This window comes from Orbicella franksi, chromosome 13 (genome assembly GCF_964199315.1).
Source record: "Orbicella franksi chromosome 13, jaOrbFran1.1, whole genome shotgun sequence".
NCBI lineage: Eukaryota > Metazoa > Cnidaria > Anthozoa > Scleractinia > Merulinidae > Orbicella > Orbicella franksi.
This window is the reverse complement of record NC_138157.1, coordinates 20,446,021-20,472,509: the sequence shown is the minus strand read 5'-3', so window position 1 is coordinate 20,472,509 and position 26,489 is coordinate 20,446,021. Positions and strand designations below refer to the sequence as shown.

Genomic DNA, 26,489 nt, shown 5'->3' with positions numbered 1-26,489 from the left:
TTATGTGGTCACATCTACATTAACTTGCGGAAAATTGAAATTTTAATCTCAAACAATGCATCTTTCTATGACACACAGTACTTCTAGCCACAACAAAACAAGAAATATATGGAATGATGTTATTATGTTACCATACATGTACATAATAATATCTTTGCTTTTCATAGGTCAGGGAGTTGTCTAAAAAATTTTATTTGCTATAATTCTTAATATTTCATCTAATACACGTAAGTGAGATTAGATACATGTACCCTTGACTATCAGAAAATGCTCATAATTCTCTTTTGCATTTATAAATTTCAGAAATAACAAATATTTTACAAGTAAACAGGAAATATGACAAGTACATGTACCAAGATTTATTGATGATTCCTGTCTTATCCTGCATCTGCTCTGAATTATTAAAAACACTGTAACAGCTACTCTCTCTATTATTTCAGGCAGAATGATGCACAGGGCAATCATGCAAACTTACAACATGCAAAAAAACACAACAAGTATTGAAAAAAAAATTCTTGGTAGACTTGATCGTGTCATGCCCTGTCAAATCTTCAGAGTTGACATTCCTGTTGCCCAATCAGAGAATGATAGAAGCACTTTCCAGTACCTGTATGCTGTAGACGCAAATATTGTACATAAAGATTTCACTGTTTTCTGACAGATTGCAGGGTAAAGCAATAAAAAATGTTTCTCCTGTGTGATACATACTGTAGAACAGTGAACCATACACTTTTATTATCAAATGTCTTGCATAACAGTTCCTTCTATTCTATTTCTTCTTAAACTGGAAGATATCTTTTTAATTCTCTGATCAAGCCATGCTCGTAAATATGTAATTTACACTCAAAAAATATCTTATGTTTAAAATTATCATAAAATTTAGTTAATATTTTTTATGTTTTGAACGTGACTAGACACTTAACAAATTCTTGGCAAGGTGTGGAGAGCGAGAATGTTTGTTTATAAAATGTTTCTGCTGCACAGTCTTGAACTGGTGTAAGAGTTCCTTGAAGTTTATATTCTGTACATGTTCACGCAGAGGGAAGTCATGTGCACCTTGGTTATTACTGCAAAATAAAATTGTAACCATAAGAAAAACTAATTATCATCGTCGTCGTCATCATTGTCACCAACATCATGATCATCATTGCTGTTATCACTACTATTATCTACGTAGTTGATGTATATAAAGTATGCAGCACAGGATAACGGTTTCTCTTGGGTTCTGGGTCCAAGAGTGCCCTACCAAAATACTGAGTAAAAAGTCATTAAATAGGCCCTTTGCACGATCCTGTCACATGGTACAAAATCACACATGCTGGTGAGCAAGTTGCACAGTGGGACTTCCAAAACAATGCCACTTGTACCAGTCCATCTGGACCTGCCTTTGTTTTGGAAGTCCCACTGCGGAACTTGCTCACCAGCATGTGTGATTTTGTACCATGTGACCAGATCGTGCAAAGGACCTATTCCCATAGCTTAGCACCTGATAAAATAGAGACAGGAAAGAAGTGAGCTAGTATTCAAGATAGACTTCTAGTGACTTCATACTATTAAATATAGCACATGTATGTGAAACCAGAGTCATTGAAGTACAATATTATAGGCCACTAATTTCTCAAGAGAATGGACTTGATATACTATAAATTTATTTTGTTAATCAAACTTGCCATTAAGTTCTTTTTAATTGATGCTATTAAGTAACCATACTGTACTTACAGAGGTCTTAGTGATTTGATTCCAGCAATTTACCTAATGTTACCCTTTGATCAGGAGCTCCTTTTTCCAGCCTGTCAAAGTGCAGTTCCACCTTACTTTCTTCAGAAAAATAATACTATAGGCATCCTGTCACAGAATATCTTACCTGATGTCAGAAGAAAGCACTCTTCCATTTGGTACACAGTCCAATCTGTTTCTTAAAGTTGTAAATGCATCGCTTTGTGGAAGAAGCATTAGCAAACCATATAATGACTTCAGAAGGAAATGGTTGTGTTGTGTGTCTAAGAGTTGAAGACGTAAGACTGTAATAAAAAAAGGAGAATTTCATTAGAAATAAAACTTGCTAACATCTCTAGTGAAAGGTTGGCCTGTGAACAGGCTCCCAGTGAGCCCAAACGAAGCGAGGGAGCCTGTAGACATTGTACTGATGCTGCCGTTCTATGATACCAGCTCCTGGTATCATGATATGATTGGTTAAATCGTTGATTGTTGAAATCTTTGAGATGAATATTTGACAGATCTTTGTAAAATTATACGACTTCAACGGTTCGTTACAATAGTGCATTTGCTGTTCTCTTTTAAGTTCCGGTCTCCCGACCTCTCGTTTTTTCACAAGTGATTCTGAAGGGTACTTTATGCTCTGTTACGACGAGGAATTTTAAGTAGAAGCTAGTGGAGTGAAGCCGTTTGGCAGTGCTATAGCAATTTTTTTAGAGGTCAAGGGCATGGTTTCCTGACTTTCTGCTGTTATCTGCTTGTCGCTTTGCAGAGTTTGACACCTCTATCATGTGGTTATAATTTCTTTAGGCTCATTTCAGTATTGCAAAATACGTTTTAAGCTCTCTACGTATTGGCTCTGGAGGGACAAAGTGTTTGAAATATTCTGTGAACATGTTGCTTACTTGCACTCTATATTATGACGCCCAGCCCAGCTATTTGATTAGCTCAATTAGAACTGTTTGCAAGTACCGAAAATGTAGCTTCTTGACAGGTCTAATAACCTCATTGACTGATTTGTTACAGGCTTATCACCAAGAGCAGATAGGCACATCAAAAAGTCTACAGGCTCCCCTGTCCCTGTCCCGATTGCTTTGCTCTCCAAATTCTTGTTTCACACTCGCCAAAAATTTTTTCCATCCTCGCCGGGAGCCTGTTTGCAGGCTAGTGAAAGTTAATTAAAAATTTTATATAATAGAATAAATACCTATAACTTCAACTGAGAGAGAAAATAATAACAATATTATTATAATTGGTTTTATATCTTTTATTGCTACCACTCACATGTAAATATAGGAGACTCTATGAGCTGAACCAGTTTATCAATCTGTATAAGAAATTCAACATTGACTTCTAGATGTCCACTGATAAATACACAGTCAAGGATTATCCATTAAAATGTGTTGTGCAGAAATACTAAGAGATTTACACTCCTGAAATCATACAGAATTGTGTACCTAGAATTTTGTCACTGTGACAAGCTCTTCCTGCATTTAACAAAATAAATTAATTTTGAAAACTTTTGACTTTCTTTGCACCCTGCCATGGGACGCTAACTCATTGTAAAATAATAAACTCCCAGCATCTTGTCAGGATTTCCTGGTTTGCACCTCACTTGTATCCATTTTTATTATCCAACTGCAGTGAATACCACCCAAATAAAAGTAGAACTATACAGCGATATTGTACATTTATTTGTACAGTAGAAAACCTGTTTGCAGTACAGGTCAGCGCACGCATGCAAAACTGTCACACTCTCCCTCTTTCATTGATAAACTTATTGACTACAGCAGTTAGATAATAAATATCTTATTACTCATGTTTTGGTGTATAGTACCGCTTTATACTTTTACTTTTTTGTATTTTGACTCGCCAGGCTCGTCAAAATACGGCACAACTTGTAAATATATACTGGGATACTACACGCCAAAACATCCAATAAGATTATATACTCTTGGAGAGGTTGACAGGGATCTTGCCACTGAGAACAACCAGTGTTCAAACCCACACTGCTCGGAGTGAGCAAGAGACAACTACCAGGACACTATGATGTATGCTACACATTACTGTAGTTCAGTAATAACTGGGATACATATCAGATTACCCCTCAGCATTTTAAGTTGTAGACAACATTCTTATGAATATGCAAATCCAAAAGTTGACCTTGATTTTGTGTTTTTCAAGGATACAAGATCATCAGCAGTTCACATGCATGTTGGTAATTCTGTGTCAGTAAACACAGGGACACTGTTGCTACAGGATTGTGACACCAAGACTGGTATAAACAACAGAACAATGAACAGCTCTCCTAATTAAACAAACAAACAAACAAACATCACTGGCTTTATTAAATTGCACAACAAAGTAAAAATTACTCGTAAAATTTGGATATTTTCTAAAGAAACATTACTCTGGAACAAGAGGAAACCAATTGAAACAAAATTAACTGCAATTTTCTTACTGCTGTTGCTAGCTCCCTTAGTTGATCCCTGAGGTCAAACAACTCACTGGATGTGAGTAGAATCATGTTCAAATACCGGACCATAAGTGAGGCAAACTGAAAGTCCTCTTCTTGAAGAAGAATTTCTGACATTGCTCTGTAAATATCCTCTGCATTTAGCAGAAGACAGAGTTGCCTGGAAAAAAGAAAACAGTTTTGTATTAATATGTTACATGTGTATTGTGTTTCAGGACAAACAAAGAAATAATCATGTATACCAAAAAAAAACAAAGACCAATTTGCTTGTCATGCCCTGACAAGTAAATGTCACACCATGTCATGAGAAATACACGTCATGTCATGTCATGTGTAGCACATGTCATGTCAAGGTACAAGTCAAATTGTGATAAATACTTGGACATGTCATACAATGCACACTAAGTACATGACATGCCATGTCATGTCATATGCATATCAGGTCACTTAATGCACAATGTCAAGTACATACATTGTTCCAGTGGCAAATCCAGATCTAAGGGGCAGGGGGAGGGGGGGGGGCAGTTTTTTTTGCTTGCCCTGCAGGCTTTTTTTCCTTCTGCATTTTTTCTTTTTTACCCAAAGATCCACCCCAGATCCACCACAGCACACATGTACATGTATCATATCATTCAAGTCATTTTGAGTCAATTAATTCTTACAGGTATGTTATGGTGACTCACAACTTTCTCCAGAATTTTTCTTCATGTACACTTCATCTTTGATGAATCACTAACAGCAAAATACTGTACAACTCTTTTGCGGTCAATGATATACTTATAATGGGATTAAATAAAATGCCCAATCATTGGTATACAAATTATGGTTGACATCAGATGGTAACTTGTTCTGTCAAAAAAATCTTATCTTGTTCACCAATGTTTGAGCATTTCTTTCATGCCCTCTTTGTAGTTAGCTGTACGTGTAAACTGAAGAGGAGTTACCAGTACTAAGTACTCATCCATCAAAGAAGAAGGGCTAGTAAAAGCTGGAAAACCATTGTGAGCCACCTCAAGTAATGTTGTGTCATGTTAAGAGCATGTCATATTATTTTTGTATCATTTTGCCAAGTCATGTAATGTCATGTTTTAAATGCATGTACATGTCATTTACTGTTATGTCATGTCAAGTACATGACAAGTAAATAAGTACACTAAGTAACTTCATTTTACCAGGGTAGCTCATTCAGCAATGAGGCTGGAATCGATAGGGACCCTCAGGGAAAATAGAGGCCCTGAGACATGACATGCAGAGTAAATGTACATGTACTGTATACGGACAAATTACATTACCTTAAAATGAATGATCCTCTCTCCTCTAACAGCTTTCTGTCTGTTCTAAACAAGGACATCACATTGTTCATAAACTTATGAAAGTATTTGTTAAGTTGCCTGTGTGGTGCAGATGTCTGCTCTGATGAGGCTGGTGAGCTTGATTCTGACATACTCTGTGAGGGACTGTTTCTTGGTGGCCCAGCTGGGGAGGCTGAGATCTCTGCAAGTGCTTCAAGGACAAGAAGAACCACCTGTAAAAAAATATAAAAAAACTGCAGCAGTGAAACTAAACTTTGATATGCAGTGGAGTAGTAATTCTTCACTGGTCAGGAGTAAATTTAAATATTGTGCCATTTATACATGTATAATTTGCTAGTAGCAGCAGCATTGCATCAATGACCAAAATCATACATTTACCACATAACTTTCCTATCTAACAGACTGGATGAAATTGTCATTAGTCTCCAAAGACAATACTGTGGGCAAGATTATCCAGCAATAATTTTTTCAACAAATACCATTATTATAACTAAAGACAGAAGCGATTATTATTGCCTCTGTCTTTCATTGCCTCATTATTGTCTCATCTGTCAGTGTGTGACAACAAACAATTGCTTATTCATTGGTTGTTCACAAACTGTACAGCCAATTATTTATAGTTCACTGAGGTTCAGAAATTCCTCAAAACACCTACAGTAGGATAGATACGAGCTAAGTTTCTCATACACATAGCAATAGCCTTGTTACAAGTACTTCAGGTTCACCTCATGTATTAAAAAATTGCAAGCAAATACTAATGCAGGTCATTTCTTACCTCATCTGAGGGATCAGACAAAGTCTTTAAGAGTTCTGGAAAAAGTTGCTCAATTTGACCAAATATCTGCCACAAAATTATACAAAATATTATCATGTACATTTATTACAAAATGGTGTATAATGTTATTAATTAATGCAGCTTAAATTTACATCATACACTGATTTGAGTCCCACTTGACAGAAATATCCAATTGCTGTGAAAGCTAGAGATTGCTTTTCAAACATACTTGGGACCATTTTCATTACATCCAGTTCAGACATCACAGTCGTATATCTGAAGACTTCAATCAGCACAACAGCTATACAGTAATGTATCTCAAACGTTGACTCAAACTCAACCTTCATGTACCAGCCACACTGATTTGTTCTTCGGTGGTTGGCATGGCTCATTTATACACAGGTAACAGTGTTTATAATATTATTATTAATTTTATGTCAAGATATAATGTATTTAGAAAGCTTAATGTAACCTTACATGTACATGTAACTCTTGCAACTGGTGAATCCCACAAACGTTTTAAATAATTTTAATAATCAATATCTGGAGTTTTGTGGGATGACTGTTACAGCAGCTAGATTACTGAACAGGAATGTAAAACTGAGGTACGTGTACAGACTGCAGCAAGCAACTCACCTTATTAGGAGTCTTCATATGAAGAAGTAAAATCCATCGCAAGACAGCTATTCTTGTTTGTATTGACTTGTGTGATAACTGGCAGGTCAGTACGTTCACCACTGGGCCAAGATCTAACTGTGTTCGAGGTTCAACAAAATCGTTATCACAATCCATGGAAATGGAGTCACTATCCACATCTTTATCATCATCTTCTGTAATCAATCGCATCAAGCTTTGATTGACTGCTTTGACAACTTCTTTGATATATAGATACTGTTAAAGACAGTACAATCTCTTACTCAAGTGATACTTACTCCATTAAATAGAGGATATTACGAGTACATGGCCATGTGGAGTTATGAAATTTCTCTTCTAGTGTTGAAAAAGAATTATTTTATCATGGCCATCTGGAATGCATACATGTACATGCAAAATGCTAGTACATCTGATATCAGCCAACCAAACCTTATTGCAGGTCCTACATTACATTATACATATTTGTCTTTAAAAAAATTACCAACCCCGCCAAGAAATACATGAAATTATACACTCCTCCCAGTACATTCTTGAATGCAAGAATGTCTTTTCAAGATATCTGCACCAAGTGGCTACTGGTAATTTGTGGGTGACTGAAAAGACAAGTTATGGTTTCCAAATTATTTTGCAGAAGGTTTAATGAAATCTTGCTTCTTACCCATTGGTGATTGAAAAAGCCAAGTCATACATGTATAATAAGGTAGATGACCTTCTCAAACTCATTAACAATTCAATCGCATAAAGTTTAAACAAAGGAGACCATGACAATTTCTCGAACTACCCGATTTTTCAAACCAATTTTAGTTTCTCTTGGAGGTTCGAAAAATCGGGATTCCGCTGTATTACATCGTGGAATTATTGACACCACAGTAATAAAAGGATATTTTGCTTGTCTTGTTCATAGGCCATGCAAGGCAATATTGCTTTCAAAATTCCTGCATTGAACGGCAACATTGTCCGTCCTGAAAGTGTGATGAACTCTCTCAACCAGGTGATTGCAGTAAACTGAATCACCTCATCTGAAAGAAAATGAAAAAAGTTGAATTTAGAAATAGATTAACATTAGAGGACGTTGCTATTGGCAAAAAATAACAATATTACTGATAGCCTTTTAGATCATTTATGGTTGGTTACTTTTCTAAGCTCTTATTAATATCATTTCCAAATTATACTGGTATTAATAGTACTTGAGAACTTGATGTTTATTTTCCTGATGGAGAAGCTCGCACATTCTTCTTTCCATCCAAAATGGGTTTTGTTTCTTTACTGATTTCCAAATAACTATAATATTTTATTCAAACTTATTTACTGATTTATTTGCTGATAAAAGCCATGACCCTTGACAGACCTACAGATACTGAGACCTTCCCCCTTGCAATGTTGTCTTGGCTAAAACAGGAATAGCATGTGTTGGTTTTCAGACCAAACAACCTTGAATGAGGGGATGGGAGGGGGTGTGTTTGATACATTTGTGTGGTTTGTTTACATGTAGCACACAGTTCAACAGTTTGGTCTAGGGTTGTAGCTGGTACATCAAATAACAAACTCTCTAATTTTGATCTTTAGTCTAACAGACACCTGCTGTTGACAGATACATGTACATGTACATCTGCCATCACGTGTAAGTGTACAACTTTCCTACATCTAATGAACAACCAGGCTACACCTGTACTTTAGTTTGACAGTTAATCACATGTACTTCTGATCACCTTCTGACTGTGAGTGAATAACCAAAATGTTGACCATGTCAGCAAAGTTGACATTTTTAGATTCTCTCTTGATGCCTCTCAAGAACTCGCCAAGGACTGCTTCACACCTGCACAATAACAGACATGTGGATTATAATATTGCAACAATCACCTGGCAGTATGGAAATTATATCTTTATGTCTTATTCCTTTCCCACAGGGAAAGCATTTTCTCTTGTGATCCACAATTCAAAAAAGCATAGATGCCCATGGTTAAAAAGGTCTGTAACAGGAGAATTGTATAATCATGTGACTGTATGTACAGTATATACATTGTACAGTAGCAAACCAGTGGAACAACAGTGGGGGATGCAAACAAAATGCATCAATCATAGAAAACCTTCATGATATAAATTGTACTGTGTAAAAATTGCCTGATGATGACTAGCAGTAAGCAGTCTATATCTCAAGTGACGATAACATGAAACAAATGATGTACTTTTATTAAATCTGAGTTTGTTTCTAGGCACTATCATGCAATCCCAACATTTTTATTTAAGAGTTCAGTGGAGAAGTTGCCAACAAAAACTGTCAATAACTAAATAATATTTATCAATCACGGACAATAATTACATTTTTCTAATCTCCGCATTGCGATCCTTGAAAATATTGAACAGCCCATCAAGGAATTCTGGAAGGTGTGCAATAAGGTCAAGGTCTGGTACAGCATCCAAAACCACCAACTGAAACAAGACAAACTCAAATATCAAAGATTTGAATCAGCTGCTGTTATGATGTACAAATCTTTACATGGGATAAGTTAACCCCTGAGTGTCTGAGTTCTAGATTTGTGTTTCGAAACGACATAGCATCATATCGATTAAGGAACACTGAAAAAAAAATTGGAAGCCCTGCACCAATTATTTGAAGAAGAGTTTCTCTTACAGTGGAGCCAGGTTGTGGAACAGCCTATCCAGTAACCTTCGTGCAGCAACATCTTTACATGATTTTAAACTTAACATACGTCACCACAGTTTTGAATGAGTTTTAACATGGCATCCTTGTGAAGCAGCTTTTAGTATGTAGTTTAGGTTAGTTAGTTTAGTTAGGGACAATTAGTTGGTGTTTTATCATTTTTTTTATAATCCTTGCTGAAGGATTTACCGAGTATAAATAAAGTTACCATTACTATCACCATTGCAACATACAATAAATGTAAACAAATGTAAAATTCGTTAAAATTTTAATGTTGTTAAATACAATTTAATTTAACAAAGTTAAGAACAAAGAGTAGCTGGTACTTCTGGTCAATGGTATTCATATGGTATTGCAGGCTCAGTACACTTTGCCATTGTACTGGCATGTTCCAGTGTGGCGGTCCCTGGAACATTTTGGTCGTAGGATTGAGCAGTTTCCTACACATCTTTGTTCTATTCATCAACTTTTTTTCTGCCCCTCCCCCCTCCCCTCCCATCTCAATTATTGTTAACTCAGTGTGACGTGTACCTGGAAGACTACGTGGGGGCTCATGGTTGGGTAGCTGGGATTGCCAGCCATGGGGGAGCATTATACTGTCTAGGAGACTGCTGGTCACAGTGGAGGCCCCTGGATATCCCAGGCACCCATCTTCCATACAGCATGATGCAGTTGTTAAACTTTTTTAACTTTACAGAACACACAACTGCAGTTATACTTACCCAAGAGACTAGAAATTGTTTTGCAAAGGGGTTAGCTGTATAAATTCTGTCTCTTAACAGAGGAATAAATGACACCAAGTCAAATGAGGAGCTTTCTGTCACAATATCCTGCAAAGAGAGGGAGATGTGAAATAGTCTTTTTTTTTAAAGAAAAACAGTATAATTTGTAGAAATCACATGCAGGTAGGTCCTACTGTACAAATCTTCAACTAATCATTCACTGTGCATTGGTGAATTCAATTGATCTACACTGTATCAAAAATCAGACATACATGTACAGTATACAGTTTTATATGTACAAATACATGTTTATGTTCATGAATATATGTACATGTACATAATTATCACAATCATGTCATTATTTGAAGACTTCAAGCACAATGATTAGCCTCAAGTCACCCAGATTAGGACCATTGTTGAGAATTTATCCATTGTAACTAACTGATCTGTAACTTGTTCATTATTTCTTACCTAATAACTTACCTTAATTAACCTATCAAGTAGTTCTGCTCCATTTTTCACATTGGGATCAGGATCAGCAGCAAGCTAAAAAAAATAATAAATCTCTCAGAAAATATCTCTAATAAATAAATATTTTTATGGTGGCACAGCTGTAAAACACAATAATTGTGGACAAAATATCCTTGGGACGGTGACATAATGCCATGGATTATGTGTATCTGTTTTACAACTGAAGTTTGAAAAAGCACTGCTATCCTTTTAAAAATGCATTGCTTTTGCCCCCTGCCCCAGCCAATACAATGTTGAAACTGATCAGGAGAAACTGCAGACCTGTACATGTAATTATAGTCTTCGACATTGAAGGTGGGATAGGGAGATGGTCTGGGTAAGTGAAGTTTTCATGTTTGACTCTTTATTTGATGTCTGTGAGAAAGCAAAGTGCAACTAATGACCCAAGACTTTAAATTTACCCATGGGCAGAGCAGCTTCATGACCGTACAATGCATATAGGTACCATTCTGTAGAACTTGCAAAGCAGCCTGAACAAGACTCTGGTGCGTGCAAACAGACATAAAAATCTTCTCTAATGTACATTGTACAAATATACAGTAGTTGATCTCTTCATGGACTATCCAAGAACTGTTCCCACTGATCAGATGCACTAAACTGCTGATTTTACATGGTACATGTGTTTACCTTGCTCAAGCCATCAAAGACATCATTGAAGAAGGGCAACACAGAGCCTCTTGCTACCTTGGCAATGTTATAAAGGGCTTCACAAGCATAGTACCTCACCCTACTGTCCTGGTCATAGAAGCAAGTCAGTACTGGAGGAATGAGATTCTTCAAATACAGACCAGCATCCTGATAAAGAATTCAATCAAATTCATACATTCATCATTTCTGTGTTATGCAGTTATGATGTTAAGCACACCGCTTAGTCAACATTGTCAGCATTTGTGGCTGGGATATTAGAATAGAATATCATATTACTAATACAATGTAGTATTGTATTATATTACTAATACAATGTAGTATTGCGCTATTAAATTTACAGCCATAGTACTAGTAGTAATATTAATAGTTACATATTATGTACAGTTAAAACAAATTCATTTTGAAGATTTGATGCTTATGATATGTTTAAATTCATGTATGGTATCTAATGATTTTTGTAATAATATTGTGCCTGAGCTTACCATATTGGTTTAGCCTGGAAGCTAAATTTACTTAAAATAGAACAAACTTGTCTAATGAAATAAACTGTAATGAATAATTTGATGAATAAGTCATAATTAACAAAAGATAAATACAGGAAAGTGAAATTCTACTAGAAAGCAAAAACCTGTGCTACAGTGTAGCACAAAGTTTTGCTATAAATGTCATTCAGTATCCTCACTCAAATGACTATATACAACCATGTGAACTGGAATAATATGTATTAAAATTCAATATACATGTAATTTAGTAAAAATTCAAATTGATATAATTTGAAAAAAATGAAATAATTTCTCAATTTCACAGATTCAGAGTTCTGCAAATATACATGTTCATGTGCTCTTTTGCATGATGGACAAGGCTGTGACAACAGCAGGGTTCCGTAATAGGCCTGTTGACCTGAAATATTAGGAAAGCTCCAGGAGGAAGAAAATGTTTAAAATTGTCATGTATATTCACAAATAGGCAACTTAATTATAACAGCAAATCCTGAAATCATTAGTAATCAAGAAGTAAAACCAAGCAAACCTGTTACAAAGAAGTAATGATACCTGATCTCAATTAATTATCATAGATTTTTATACCATTTCCTTTCGGTGTTTAGGAATGTGTTGGGATACACGCTGTTTAACCACTTGAAAAAATAGTTCTCGTAATTTTGTTTAGAAATTTTTGTTCTCAAAAAAATTGTCCCATTTGTAGGTTCCCCAAAGAAATGGTCAAGGTTTGAGGATGTGAAAGCTGAAAGGTTTGGAATTGGTGCAAACAGCCCAACATGGAAGATCACAAACTTCCATTCACAACAGCTCCATGGGAAAACAAGACTGTACCTTTACAGAAGTTCTGTTTTTTTTCTAGAAATTTTCTACCTATATGATCCCACCTCAAAATTTCAGGAATGAGAAATTTGCTCTGATTTAACATTCATGCAAAGTAAAATAAAATCTGTAAGACAGATTTTCTGAAAACTAAGAAAATGAGAGATCAAAAATAGCTCAAAATCTGTCTTATGTATTTTTTTAAAAAATTTGGCTCTAAATGTGATTCACCCCTGCAAATCAAATGTGAAAATCTCATCATGGGTTGTACGGTAGGTTTTTGAGCAATCCTCAATCAAAGACTAGCTTTTACAACCTTGGACAAGAATTGAATTGTACACGCCCTTTATTTACACGCGCTTATGTGACGCCATGTATCGTGTGCAAGAAAGCAAGAGTAAATTCAAGCTCTTTTACCACTTATTTACAATGTATGAGCTTTTTTGTCATATTTTTTTAGCCCTAGGTTTAAACACATGTTTGAACAGCGTTTGAAACTATTGCTACACATACCAAAGTGATTTAATGCCTTTCAAGTGCTGTGGTGGTTTTTGTTTCTTCTTAGGGTTACTTACGTCATTTTTGCACGCATCAATACTGACATCTGGCAGGCAATGGTAACATGCGCTACTTAGTCTCAGAAAAACTTTAGTAGGCCACCTTAAGTCTCAATCGCAATTTCCAGAACTATTTTTGTAAAGGGAAAAAGACACAGTCCCTTGGGGTGTCTGGAAAACCCGAATAGCGAATAGTGAATAGTCGCGAATAGTGAACAGCAAATAGTCCCGAATAGTGAATAGCGAATAGTACGAATAGTCTCGAATAGTGCGAATAGTGGCGCACAGTCTCGAATAGTGGCAAATAGTGGCAAATAGTGGCACATTAGTGGCAAATCATAGCAAATAGGGTACCCAGTATCTCATACGCAACCTCGCAGCAACGTAAGACAGGATTTTCCCGCTAAAAAGCACAGACGCTTATCAGGACAAAAGGTGTTTCTTAACGTAATTTCTTCTGTTTTAACCGCTGCAAAAACATAAATGCATCTTTATTAGGTATCCTTGTGTTCTCTGTTTTGTTAATGTTGGCGATGGGCAGCCCGAGCCTGAGTCCAGAGAAGAAAAGGTAGTAAATTCACTGAAATTCTGTGGCTTATTTGGATAATTAATTAACGCAGGATATTAGACCTAAAGCGGTGACTATTGATGACTCTTCGTCACTATTTGCCACCTTTTGCCACTATTCACACTATTCAAGACTATTCGCACTATTCGCACTATTCGCACTATTCGGGACTATTCGCTATTCGCTATTCGCGACTATTCGCTATTCGCAATTCAGGTTTTCCAGACACCCCAGTCCCTTGAGCTGATATGTTAATTGACGAAAATTGACATCACTGCACCTGTAGAAGTTCAAAACTCACTTAGCTGTACATTATTTGTTTTTTAAACCTTACATGTTATTTATTGACTAATTATTATTGATTGCTACAGCTGTATCACCCACCAGCAGTGATCAAAATAAGTGTTCAAAGGAGCTCTACCTTTCCCAGAGCAATAGCTGTAGCAGCGAGTCCAATAAGGCCCCCCTTTCTTGAGTGATTGTTGTGTGAAACTGCAAATTCCTCAGCAAGCACAGACGTCAGCCGTTTAATTTGTCTCACGTCATTATTGGCCACAAACTCTTTTACCATCCTGATAAAACAGAACACAGAGATCGATGGGTAAATAGGCGAGTGAACAAGACACATTCGCAGTTTTTTAAGACGCCAGAAGACTACTGAACCTCACACAACATGTACATGTAAGCTTAACCTTACATGTGGATTCAGGTACAAGTTCAAACGTTGTTTGCTAAAAACCTGTCTCCCTGCAAGAAGGTTACTGCACTAGCATCGTTACAAATTGAGCAAGAATTCTTGTAGTATAATCAAAACAATCGAAGGTGTAATATTTACGGCATATAACAATACGATCGTCAACACACATGTAGTACGAATCATAATGCATGCGCCAACATTTTAACGAAGTGGACCTACCGTTCTATTTCTAGAGCTGCTGTTTTGCGTTTTTCATAAAGTTTGTCGTTCAGTCCACGGACAACATTCTGTGTAAGTGGTGAAAGGTCCTTCTCTGCCATTGTAGCGAGGAATCGGACCACATTTACGCGATTTTTTCACGCTGCGAAATCTCAACACTGGACGCAACTTTCTTGCAGGCGACCATGCAGAGGGAACGCTCGCCCCAGTCCTAGACTATTTTCACTTCATTTAATACACTTGAAAAGTCCACTCCCAAAGCACTCCGGCGTTTCTCGAATTTTCTTTCTGTTTTCCACTCTCTCGTCTTCCTGACACCTATATTTCTTAAGGTTTACAACGTTGGCCTTGGAAAAATTAATATTTTCTTTCCTCTTTTCCAAATGCAGTTTGCGTGACCCAAGGAATAACTCCGCAGGTATTTTCGTACCTCCTGTTGTTACTGAAGGTGAGATGCCCTCAATGGGACTTCCGATCTGTTCATTAACTGCATTTCTTTTTCCTAGAAAATGAAAACAAGCTTGCAGTCTAGATCTCCTCACTTAAATATTTTTGCCACATGCATTTGAGACTAATGGCTGGACAAATATTTTTGTTCCGGAATTGATGACCAGAATATTGAATTGATGGATGACATCATGGATTAGTACAGGCGGGAAAATAATTGCTAATGCTCTGATGATCCCAGGGGGTAAAACATCCAGCTGCGCCCTTCTAAAGCAAATCAACATTTTTTGAACTAAATTGCATTTTTATTTAAAATTGAAGTGTTTTTACTTTCTAATATAAATTGAGTCAGGTTTATCAGGTTGTTAGTTGTTACATATGTTTTAACTTTTTCTCAAACAACGCAACTTCAGGCTGTTCTTCTGCGCATACCTCGTTATGATCCAATTTAAAATAACCTTCTCGCTGGTCGACTTCAAACGAAATAGCCGACAAAAAGGAGACAAGATTCAAACTTTATGAAAAAATTTAGCCTCAACGCTTGAAAAAGAGCAAAGTAGAAAGCGCACTGATATAGTCCACTCTTCCTTCCCCGCTGTGTATCATGGGGGTTTAACCCAAGCGGGAGAAGAGATAGTCCAGGTGAGTCCGACGGTGAATTCAGAATAATTTGCCTGCACATATTCACAGCGAACCAATAGATTAATAAGAGTGTGGTGTAGACGAATTCATCATGTTCAACTACGATCAACCATGGGACCAAGAACGCCTACATCTATTTTTAATGAGCATGCAATAAGACCACGAATGCCGGAATGGTCCGAAACACCCTTAAAAAAATAACCCTATCCACACACGACTAACCGAAAAAACACTGAATTTACAAGCAGTTACCTGCGTAGTTCGAACCTAAAATGTTTGTCATTTCAGCGAGTGTGGAACTCTAGCAAGTCAGTATAGCCTTTTCCAGGCGTCAGTTAGTTGAAGCGCAACGCAAACAACGGCGAGAGAAAAAATAGGGCAGAAGCGCGGCCCACCAAGCCACTCTCTCTCCTTTTTTTCGCTCGCCGTTTTTCGCGCTGCGCCGAAGTAAGTGAAAGCCTGAAAGAGGCAAAAGTAAGTACAACTATTTTTTCATCATGAATTACGTCCAGATAGCGGATAACAAATTACTGTTTTGGTTGTTAGCTTTTAGCAGGTTAAGCTTTTTGAAAGTTTCTGCTTGTAATTAATAGCTAGAGATGGCCACAAGGCGCTCGCGCTTCTAAACATTCTGCCATAGATATACATGGTCTTCCCCTGATTTGAGGGGAGAAATAGCGGCGTTCTGAGTATGCGCAAGCACGTTATCCCGGACTCTCTCCTCTCCTGCCTGGGTTCAGTCCCTATGCGCGGGAATAGGAGAGTTCATGGTCGATCAGGGACTGGCTAGCATTGATCATGTTCGGCTTTACCTCGTCGTCATCTTCATCGTCGTCGTTGTCATCATCATTGTATAACTTAAAGTCCATTCCTATGCCGGTGATTAATTTCAGTTCTTATAACTTAAAGGGGCTAACTTTTCCTACCCTCTTTAGAAGATAATCTAGTCAATCACCGTGTAATATCCTTCCCCGGCCCGTTCCGGAATTGTCACTGGGTAACTGTTGGACAGTTACTCCTCGGTATAGGCGCTGAGGTAGTTCTCATAATAAACTGTTATCAGAGGTCAACTGTCAACTGCAAAACTATCAAAAGTCAGACTGGATTTTGCGCGCCGTAGCTTTTATTTTTTAGGTGCCTCGATTTTTAATTTATTGCCTTTAAGTTTAAGAAACATTAATTCTGGAGTTTTATTTAGGAAAGCCTTAGACGATTATTACTTGTAATTTCTATTGTATTTTAACGGTTTTTAATATGTATCTTATTTTATATATCTTAATAATTCTTGTTTATTAGTTTTTAATTCTTAGCAGGACCCCGTTGATAACAGTACTTTGTACTGAAGGGTTATCCTGAGGAAATATTCGATTATTATTATTATTACTATTATTATTATTATTATTACTATTATTATTATTATTATTATTATTATTATTATTATTATTATTATTATTGTCATTACCATATATGCATTTAGTAGACAATCGGTCCCCAAGTCGGTTGTTCTATTTTTTTCCTGCTATACTGTGCTGGCGAGAACCAACCAGGTCGAGACCGCTGTCCACGGTTGCCAGTGTTGGCTTTCAGTTTGGACTCTATCATGTCGTTGTCCCGTTAAGCTTTCCACATAGTAATCAGCCTTGCTTCATTGTCACGTGATAGAACAGATAGGCATCTGGTTAAGCCTGGTGGTGATTACTGATGATGGATAGCTGTTATCATCTTGTTTTTTCCGGGCCTTTTCCCTGCAAGAGCCTACAAGTGAAATAGGGCCTTTTGGATAGTTGTGTCTCACATTATTAAAGCTGCTTACAGTCGATTTTTCTTCTATATCTAATTATGGAAGGAACTGACGTAATTTTAAACATTTTCTCCTCGCACTCGGCACATCTTCGTCGATGCATGCGCTTTCCAATTCCCTTGAAGTGTTGAAAAATACATCCTGGCCAACTTCCTCAGCCAGTCAAAGCAGTAGCAAGATCAGTATATCTTTAAACTGATTCCGCAACAACAAATTAAATAACAAGGGTCCAAGAGGAAGTAAAAGTAATATGTCCGCGGATTGAAAAAGAACACGTTTATATAAAGTTTCACTGGAGCTTAATATACTGATCTATACTTTATAGCCTGCCTGGTAAGGCACAGGAAATTATCATGATCAGTGTCAGTTGTCAGCTGGCAGTGCGTGTCAGGAAGGGTGTATCCCTATTTTCCTTCAGGCGCTTATTTTTATTCGTGCAGCATGCAATACGGTACGGTATTGGACCGGGTAAAGTTTCTACAATTCTTTGTCACCGTTATGTACGTTGTAACCTGTGTAATAAATCTCTCATTACCCAAACTTACCTGGGTACCTACTCTGTCGATCGGCCACAAGGCTATTAGGTCTCGTTGACTCTGTCTTGACCGTGCGGATCGAAGGGGCCAATATTCATCTGGCACAGCCCTAGCTATATTTAACATTGATTGACGGTAAATCAAGGCCCACCTTGCCGCCAACGTGAAGGTTTGGAGCGCTGCATACTTAAGAAATGCTAAAAGGAAAATAGACTGTTGCAAAACAATGGCTGTTTTTGCATTTTGCAGCCAGAATACGATCTTATCAACAGTTCAATAACGTTACAAACACAAATCAACAGCCGCTCTTGTAAGATCAAGACCTTTTAAGTGTTTTTAAAATGCTGATGTAAACGCACTTTGGACCCGGTCATAGCACATCCACGTGTGCCGGCTGACTCATAGGTACGCCATAATTATCGGGCAATGGAATCATAATAAATGAGACACAACGTAATTTATGCAAGACAAGCCATTTGGCATTTATCATTAGCCGTTTGGCTACATCAATTAACACCCTAGAAGCTTATGATTCGTTAGTCACGCTTAACTGAGGGCAAAGCTTGCTAATCGTGAATTGTATTTCGTTGAGCCTAATAAGTAGTTGTCAATTCACTCCGGTCGATGCTTGTGTTAATGGACAATAACTTCAATAAATAACCGATATATATAGATACTTTTGTGTTTGTGAACCTATTGACAAGGTTATCTAAGTGAAACATGATACACAACACACGCGGGGGAGCCTTTGAAGTCACGCAAACGACATGGGCCAATATAATATCCGGACTGAATTTTTAATAAGGTACCCTACGCGGAGAATAATTTGTAGAAACAGTACCTGATTTTAAACGGATTGTCTTTGGAAATTGAGCAAAGAAATGGCCGATTGCCCAGCCATGCAGATAGATGAAGAGAGTGCCGCGGTGCCCATGGCAAATTGGGAAGCGGAGGCCATTCATGATTACGGGAAAACCTATGCGCGCAAATATTCTGACTTCAGAGACGATCAAGCGACGGTTTGGACGAGCATGTACGAGAAAAACCTTGGAAGAAAGGTCAGTCGCTTACCGCCGTGGGAAGTCTCTCAAACTGGTCGAAAAGACAGCTCTGAAAAACACTTTGGTGATCCAAACAAGAAGGACTTTGCATCCGTTCACTTGGAAAGGGCTGCCGATGCGGGTGCGCTTAGCCACAAGAAGCATTTTGACACGGCAGAGCACCGGCGAGCAAAGAGGAAGGTTAAGAAAACGCGAAGCGGCGGCTCCGATTCAAGCAAAGAAGGGGATGCAGCGAGCAAAGGAAAGAGCGACAATGAGAGGAAATCATCGCTTTCCGAACAAGATGGGGAACAAACGACTGCGAAGAGTGAATAAACTTGAGACTTGAACTTATAATACAAGTAGCACTGCTCAGCAATTTTCTTCTCTCTTCAAACACGGAAATCGAGGTACTCCTAGTCAACTGATCTGACATAAGTATTACATCTTGTTCACCAAGCGTAATGAACTAAACATAAGTTTTTAATCCAGTCATAAATGCTGTTTGAAAGTTGGGAAATTCGTTGAGCCGGTGTTTTAATATGAAGGCGACTTCGCGGGATATTAAAATCCGTTTGAAATATTTGGCTGATAAAAATTAAGAATGCGCGCAGTTGTGATTTTATTCACTCTTTTCGATAGCTTTGTAAATACAAATTTTTACTAGTCCAGCAAGACTGAAATATTTGACTTTGCTTTACGAAAAGTGTGGACACTCTCAGTACATTAAATTATGACAGTATCATGAAATTGAGCGCGTTGAAAACACGTGAAACAGACAATGTCGATCTCACCGAAGACAAAGGCTCCCCATTACACTAAGTAAACACCTGTATATTTCGCTTATTTGTGTCAAGTAACGTGGTGTTAAAAGCACTTTCTTAAAGTGCCTTCAACAGTAGACATTTTCGTCAATATTTTAGAAGCGTGACCGCGGCGCGGTCTGTTCTTGCTCCTCTGAAAAGAATATGATCATTGCGTTGATGTAAAACATAAATTGTTTTTAATGAGATTAATAAATTTTCGCCACACAAGGAAGGAAGTGTCCTAGATTGATAAGAAAGTGTTCTAGTTTCGTACTTTTCTTGTAAAGTGTGATTGTGATCTCGCAAATATTTCGATGGAAGTATTAAAACAACAAGATTTGAATATGCATAATTACCATTAAGTGTTGATGTGAAGTGTACATTGGGAGACAGTCTCTGAACCGCTATTATATTAAGAGTCAAACCAAGTTTCAATCGTATGATAACACAGCCATGAACTTTGACTTCTTCGTGGACACCGCAAATCAATTAATGTGACAAACGTCTATGAAACGTGAGCAGAAGTCAAAACTGAGTGGGACGCAATCTTCAAGCGAGCTTATCTTTGACCATCTTTCCGGTGTGGCAATTGCAAGGCATCAGCCATCATCGATTTCAGGTCAAGTTTGAAATGCATTCTAATACGCGCAAAAACGGGACAGTTTATTGCAATTAGATCATTTTAAGGTATATTTGTTAATCTTTTTCCCTCAATTTTTACGATCTCAGGAACTTCTGTGAACATCTGTGATCCGCCTATGACTCAGTTTTATTTATTCTGTATGCAAATTTTAGTGCACACACAGATAAGATAAAGCTCTTAGCAAAAATGCCCATCAAGCCTGTCACTGCAAGTTCAACCAAAGCCAAATATTCTTTAGCATGGACGCGGGCAAATCGGATCAACGAGACGCGGAATCGGAGGCGTTAATTTTAACAGGAAAACGTCTAGATCTAATATTAGTTTTGTTTGTCACGAAAAACAAAGGCTATTGCTAAATGAAATGAAATGAGGAGTAAATCACTCGGTACAAATTAAAGAAACACAAAAGAAGCTTTCGACTGGTAATTTTCTTGAAGGAAATTAGAAACATCACGCCTGTTTTTCAGAGTTATAGAAACAATCGTCAAAGTTGGTGAAAGCTCAAGACAGCTGTGGAAGCACTCGCCTGCGGCTTGTATTTCGGTAATTTTCACAGTATTTTCCTATCTTTACAACCCACGCCTGAAACGTAATGATATGGACACACGGAAATTTGTTTAATGTATTTACAAAACTATATAAATGACAGGTATTTTTGGTAAAAAAAAAATAAATAAATAAATAAATAAAATAGAATAAAATAATCTGACTAATGCCTACAATATCTGCATCAAAAACCCAGAGGAATTGGCTGAGTACACCTGGCCTCAAATCAGAAACAGAAGGTTTCATTATTGCTGCCCAAGATCAATGCATTAAGACCAACTATTACCGAAACAAGATCCTGAAAGATGGCACCGACCCAGTGTGCAGAATCTGTGGGCAATTTCAAGAAACAGTTGACCACCTTGTCTCCGGATGCCCTGAACTTGCCAAGACAGAGTACACACAAAGACACAATAAAGCTGCAGCATATCTCCACTGGACAATATGCAAACAATATAACATCAAAGTACAAGATAAACACTACATGCCATGCCAATCCAAACCAACAAAGAGATAAAAGCAAACAGACCAGACATAGTGGTGAAAGACAAGAAGGAAAGAACCTGTCTGCTTATCGATATGTCCATCCCCACAGAAAGGAACACCTCCTTGAAAACAATGGAAAAACTCACAAAGTACAAAGATCTCGAGATTGAAATCGAGAAAACGTGGGGAATGAAAACAACTGTCCCAGAGATCATTGGAGCTTTCGGGCTTGTCAAGAAGGGAACAGAAAACTACATCGGCAAGATCCCAGGCGATATTAGAATAACAGAGCTACAGAAGACCGTCCTCCTTGGAACTGCTCACAAACTTAGGAGGACTCTATCCATCAAGTAATCCAGCAGACTTAAGTTAAAATCGGCAAGACTTTTCCAACAGCGACAGGACTTTTCCAACGTGTCGTATTCAAAGCTCGTCCCAGTCTCATTGCATTGAACAACGAAAAGCGCTTGGGTCGATATTTTCACACATCGTTACCGTCACACTTGTCATACTCGCGCTTACTGGCCTATGATCATGTCGAAAACGCCACAGTCATGTAGATTCTTTGGGTATTTTTGGTCACAACCCAGTCGTACGACTCCCGCCGGGGTGCCACTCTCGCAACAGTTAACGACGATGGTACCAACGACTACTCGGAAAGAGTTACACAATGATCTAAAGAAGAAAACAAATACTGCAACGGGCAAGACACAGTTCTCGGCCAGGTTAACCGGAGATACTGACAAAAAACACCGAGGTTTGACCTGCATAACTCACTTCAACTGACATCAGAAAACGTCATATTGCCAAACATTGCCGCAGTCAAGGCTTCTCTCTTAGTGTTATCCGAATAATGTTTTTCCTCTTTTTCGGTGCTATTGTAGATCAAAATGATCGGAGACGTTTTAAATGTCTTGGACGTTGAAAATAATCTTTATAAGAACCATATTTATGCATGCTGCTATATGTACTTAACACATTAAAACCACGAGCTTTCGCGATCTCGTTTGCCGGTTTAAAATAGACACGCAGAATCAGCCGAAGAGGCTTGGACAGTGCCTCAGCCAAGGATTTGTGTTCATCGGCATGCTTTGCCAAATTGTTGTGTTCTTCCAACATACATGTACAAGAAGGCTGTTTCACATTGCTATCATGTTCTCTTTGTGGTGAACAAGAAAGTAGAAATGCCTAGATCTTCCCTCAAGCTGACACTCCTCATGCTGGGTGAGACCAAAATCCTTGATTTATCCCCCCCTTCCTAATTAGGCCCTAACGTATACGACGAGCATCCCCGACCTTTTCATATGGGGAGTCCCCCCCGGGGGCAACAACAAGTGCACACCTAAAGACGCTTAAGTACAGTTAATCCTCCCACACATCAAATCAAATCAAATCAATCTTTATTTGTACTCATTCTTGCTAAAGAAAAAAAAAATTACAATTTCAATGAAAATATTAAAAGCAAAATTTGAGTACTAGCTGCCTGGAATAACCATAAGGGCTAGCGGAGCCAGGCAGCCAAAACGTTAACATCGAACTGTTAACATTGAACTGTTAACAGAGTTGTTAGGTGGGTAGAACCAGTTGTACAGTACTATTAATGTATACGCTAATAATCATTTTAAGGCAGTAACCGTTTTCAATCAAGCTACATTATGCATTCTTTCAGAACTCAGTAGCAAGCCAATAGAACTCAATACTCCCGAGGATATATGGAAGAAAAACAAGGAATTTGTACCCTTGCTTGCAATTGTCGCCGTATTACTAAGGTTATACAAATTAACTTTAACAGTAGTGAACTTCGATTTTAGCGGATCGGAACTGCATTATTTTTCAGTGTCACAAGCCATGACTGCGTCATGCCTCTTTCAAAGCTTGTAATTAAAGTGAGGCTAATTTCCCTAAATGTAAACTGAAGTGACTTGTAAAACGTGCAATTATTCTTCACATCAAAACGTCTTTCAAATTTAGCATCTGGTATCTGACTTCGGCTTGCCACTGCATTTAAGTTAAGGATAAGTTCAGCTCATATTGTTCTGTTAAGAGGCCAAGGTTGTCAGTGGGCTTTAGAAGCCACAGGCCCCATATAACTTATTTCTACACAATTGGTAAGGCTTCACTGTCAAAAACAACCACGTTTAAATTTCAGGCCTTTTTTCCGACTCACATCTCTAAATTGCTAAGCTCCCGCTTCTAAAAAAGCAACAGTACTTGCAAAAAAATTCAGACGATTTTAATTTTGGACGTGTGTGTGCGAAAATAAGACTATCCGACTTTGAGCGTCCGAAATGTTTAGCGTCCAAAATATTTACAGTACAGTCAGTATTTAATTTTTAAACAGCTCCAAAGGTCTCAGTTACCCTTATGCCGAGCTTTAAGGAGCGAACTCTAATCGAGACATTGAATGAGATACTTAACGGCTTGAGAGAATTTTTTGCCATTTACTCGTCGGTGTATCTTCATAAACCTGAGGGAGAAGTTAACTATCGTTTTCACAGTTGTTGTTCCAGTCTAGTTCGTATTTTTACGTGTAAATTTACTTTAGCAATGTTTCAGCAAGGTGTCCGAATTTTTTACGATCCGAAATTTGTCCGAATTGAGAAAAAAAGTGTCCGAAAATTAAACTGGCGTCCAAACTAAAATTGTCCGAAATTTTTTGCAAGTAGTGTATACATAATATTCAGTCGCACTTTACAAACGGAAGAATATTAGTTCTATTTCAGTTCATTTATAAAATGATTGCTTTCTTCTCTATCGGTTTTGCTCTGGACGACATGCCCATTCCATCGGCCACGCTTCTGGCTTTTCTTTTTCTGGGCCCTTCCGGTTGCATCACACTGTACGCGATGGTACACGCCATGCTAATCTCAACCAAACGAAAACTTGACTGGAAAGCCAACCACGGCCAAGGGGAAGGATGGACTACTGTGCTGTACATACCATATACTCCTAACATGGAGTAAAACTGCAACCCGCAAACGGCGATGCCCAAGAAGCTGGTTCCAAGCGTGATCTTGGCCACTTTGGTCGTGCTGTGTCTTTGCTGTTTGTTCCGCAGGTGCGCCCTTCTCTCGATAGCACTGAGTTGCTCCTGGACGTTTTCCACGTGGTTTATCAGCTTACATCCGCTGTAGATGAAGCTGCCAGAGAGCAGCAGGCCCCAGAGAATGAAGAACGACTGGCAAACGATCAAAAGCGCGTCCAATTCTGGCTTGATGGACGATGATGTCTCCGCGGTGAAGACGATGATGAAATGAATTATTATGACGCCAGATAAGAATTTCAGACTTTGCAGCTTGCTCGAGGCTATTCTCATCTTTGTGACCTCAAGAAAAGCCAGGTGAATCAAGCAAAACGCGGATGTTAAACACGGGTAGGCGATTCCAAAGAGAAGTAACGTCAGCCATTTTGGATCTTCCACGTCATTTTCTCTGGACTCGTACGGATCCAACAACAGATACACAGCTCTGGTGGCACCAAGGGTAAACAACAGCGAGTTGATAGCAATAAACAAAGGTTTACGACCAAAACCTTTTCTTTTCGTCACTAGCGCTACAGCAATTAAGGAGTGAATCGCTAGCAAGCCAAATAGAGCACCGAAGCCAATCCAATGCAGCTCCCATGCCAATCCCCAGATTGTCTTCGCAACTGGCCAATCCGGGCCGGGCTCGGCTAAAGCTTCCGAGTACGTGGGTTTTTCAACAGGTTTAATTGTTGAGGTCGACATATTCATCTGCGTGAATTAAAAATTGAGATATTAATATAATTCCTTGACTATTATATATTGCAGTCTGAATTGAGACCTTTCTTCTTAAAAATATTATTTCAGTCATTAACCATGCATTTACAAGAATAACAAGGCTCTAAAAAATAGGAATTGAAAATCAAGAAAAATTAGATTTAGGAACTTGATCTTATCGAAATATTAACTGCGCACTCACAAATAAAGAATTGGGAGTAGGCAAATAAAAATAGTGAATAATTTTAATCTTGTGATGTACAACTCGATAGGCACGTTAAATGTTATTATTTTCAGCAGTTGACAGGGATCCGAATGTACATATGTTTACTATTTAGACTAAACTCAAGTTCATCACAGCGAGGACATATCAAGACATTCATTAGAAATGATTGAATTACTGTAACGAAAAACTTGTAAATATTATGTTTTGAAAATTGAATTGCTCTCTAAAAGCAAAAATGAATTCTAGGAAGGAGATTTAGAGATTAGTTTGCAAGTCTCGGTAAGATTTACTTACCCCTTAAGACGCTAGTTCACGATGTCATGTGAGAAAGCCACTCGAAAGAACTGTGTATTTCTAATGTATTCATAAGTTCAGTTCATTTTTCTGTTCACATCATGATCATTGGATGTTTATGACATGAAGAATGGTCGGATGTAACTAAAAAAGCTTGAAAAATCCAATTACAGTTTTGCATAAATATTTCATGGCATATCATATAACGCGAAAAAATGACTCAGCGAGCATCTTCCCCCGTTAAATAAATCTTTGATGACTCATTTACTTTTTAAAACTTCAGGAGGCGTATCTGTTACAATAGCTGGGCCAACAAGGTTTTTGAAAATACGAACCTGACGTTTGGTGATACAGGAAGTCACTACCAATGTTTTGTGCCACTGACCCACTAATATCACCTCAGTGATTAACTTTGCACCTTCATGA

General features: G+C 37.9%; 3 protein-coding genes across 3 annotated transcripts; 1 reads left to right on the top strand and 2 right to left on the bottom strand.

Moving 5' to 3' along the window:
* Nucleotides 1-176: 176 nt before the first annotated feature.
* On the bottom strand, nucleotides 177-17,925 carry LOC145466845 (protein VAC14 homolog). Its single transcript, XM_081450558.1, has 17 exons — nucleotides 17,409-17,925; nucleotides 14,858-15,359; nucleotides 14,363-14,513; nucleotides 11,477-11,644; nucleotides 10,802-10,864; nucleotides 10,319-10,426; nucleotides 9,255-9,364; nucleotides 8,644-8,750; nucleotides 7,819-7,953; nucleotides 6,917-7,164; nucleotides 6,281-6,346; nucleotides 5,485-5,717; nucleotides 4,178-4,352; nucleotides 3,906-4,024; nucleotides 3,001-3,080; nucleotides 1,865-2,021; nucleotides 177-1,067 (listed from the first exon to the last, which is right to left on the bottom strand). Exons 2-17 carry the CDS (start codon nucleotides 14,956-14,958, stop codon nucleotides 911-913), a joined length of 2,178 nt encoding a protein of 725 aa, XP_081306684.1. The 5' UTR covers nucleotides 14,959-15,359; nucleotides 17,409-17,925; the 3' UTR covers nucleotides 177-910.
* Nucleotides 17,926-18,925: 1,000 nt separating this feature from the next.
* Nucleotides 18,926-21,946, top strand: LOC145465763 (uncharacterized). Its single transcript, XM_081449521.1, has one exon. The coding sequence runs from the start codon at nucleotides 19,165-19,167 to the stop codon at nucleotides 19,657-19,659; it is 495 nt and encodes a 164-aa protein (XP_081305647.1). The 5' UTR covers nucleotides 18,926-19,164; the 3' UTR covers nucleotides 19,660-21,946.
* A 554-nt stretch (nucleotides 21,947-22,500) lies between these two features.
* On the bottom strand, nucleotides 22,501-25,571 carry LOC145465762 (proline-rich transmembrane protein 4-like). The gene is made up of 2 exons (XM_081449520.1): nucleotides 23,395-25,571; nucleotides 22,501-23,213 (listed from the first exon to the last, which is right to left on the bottom strand). The coding sequence occupies exon 1, from the start codon at nucleotides 25,535-25,537 to the stop codon at nucleotides 24,533-24,535; it is 1,005 nt and encodes a 334-aa protein (XP_081305646.1). The 5' UTR covers nucleotides 25,538-25,571; the 3' UTR covers nucleotides 22,501-23,213; nucleotides 23,395-24,532.
* Between the last annotated feature and the right edge of the window lie 918 nt (nucleotides 25,572-26,489).

Excerpts from the sequence above, each read along its gene's own strand:
- LOC145466845 (XM_081450558.1), bottom strand. The coding sequence starts at position 14,958 with ATGGCAGAGAAGGACCTTTCACCACTTACACAGAATGTTGTCCGTGGA. Across the intron at positions 11,645-14,362 it reads CAGCTATTGCTCTGGGAAAG|GATGCTGGTCTGTATTTGAA; the intron begins GTAGAGCTCCTT and ends ATTCTTTATCAG. Across the intron at positions 2,022-3,000 it reads AGAGTCTCCTATATTTACAT|TCTTACGTCTTCAACTCTTA; the intron begins GTGAGTGGTAGC and ends TTTTTATTACAG.
- LOC145465763 (XM_081449521.1), top strand. The coding sequence starts at position 19,165 with ATGGCCGATTGCCCAGCCATGCAGATAGATGAAGAGAGTGCCGCGGTG.
- LOC145465762 (XM_081449520.1), bottom strand. The coding sequence starts at position 25,537 with ATGAATATGTCGACCTCAACAATTAAACCTGTTGAAAAACCCACGTAC.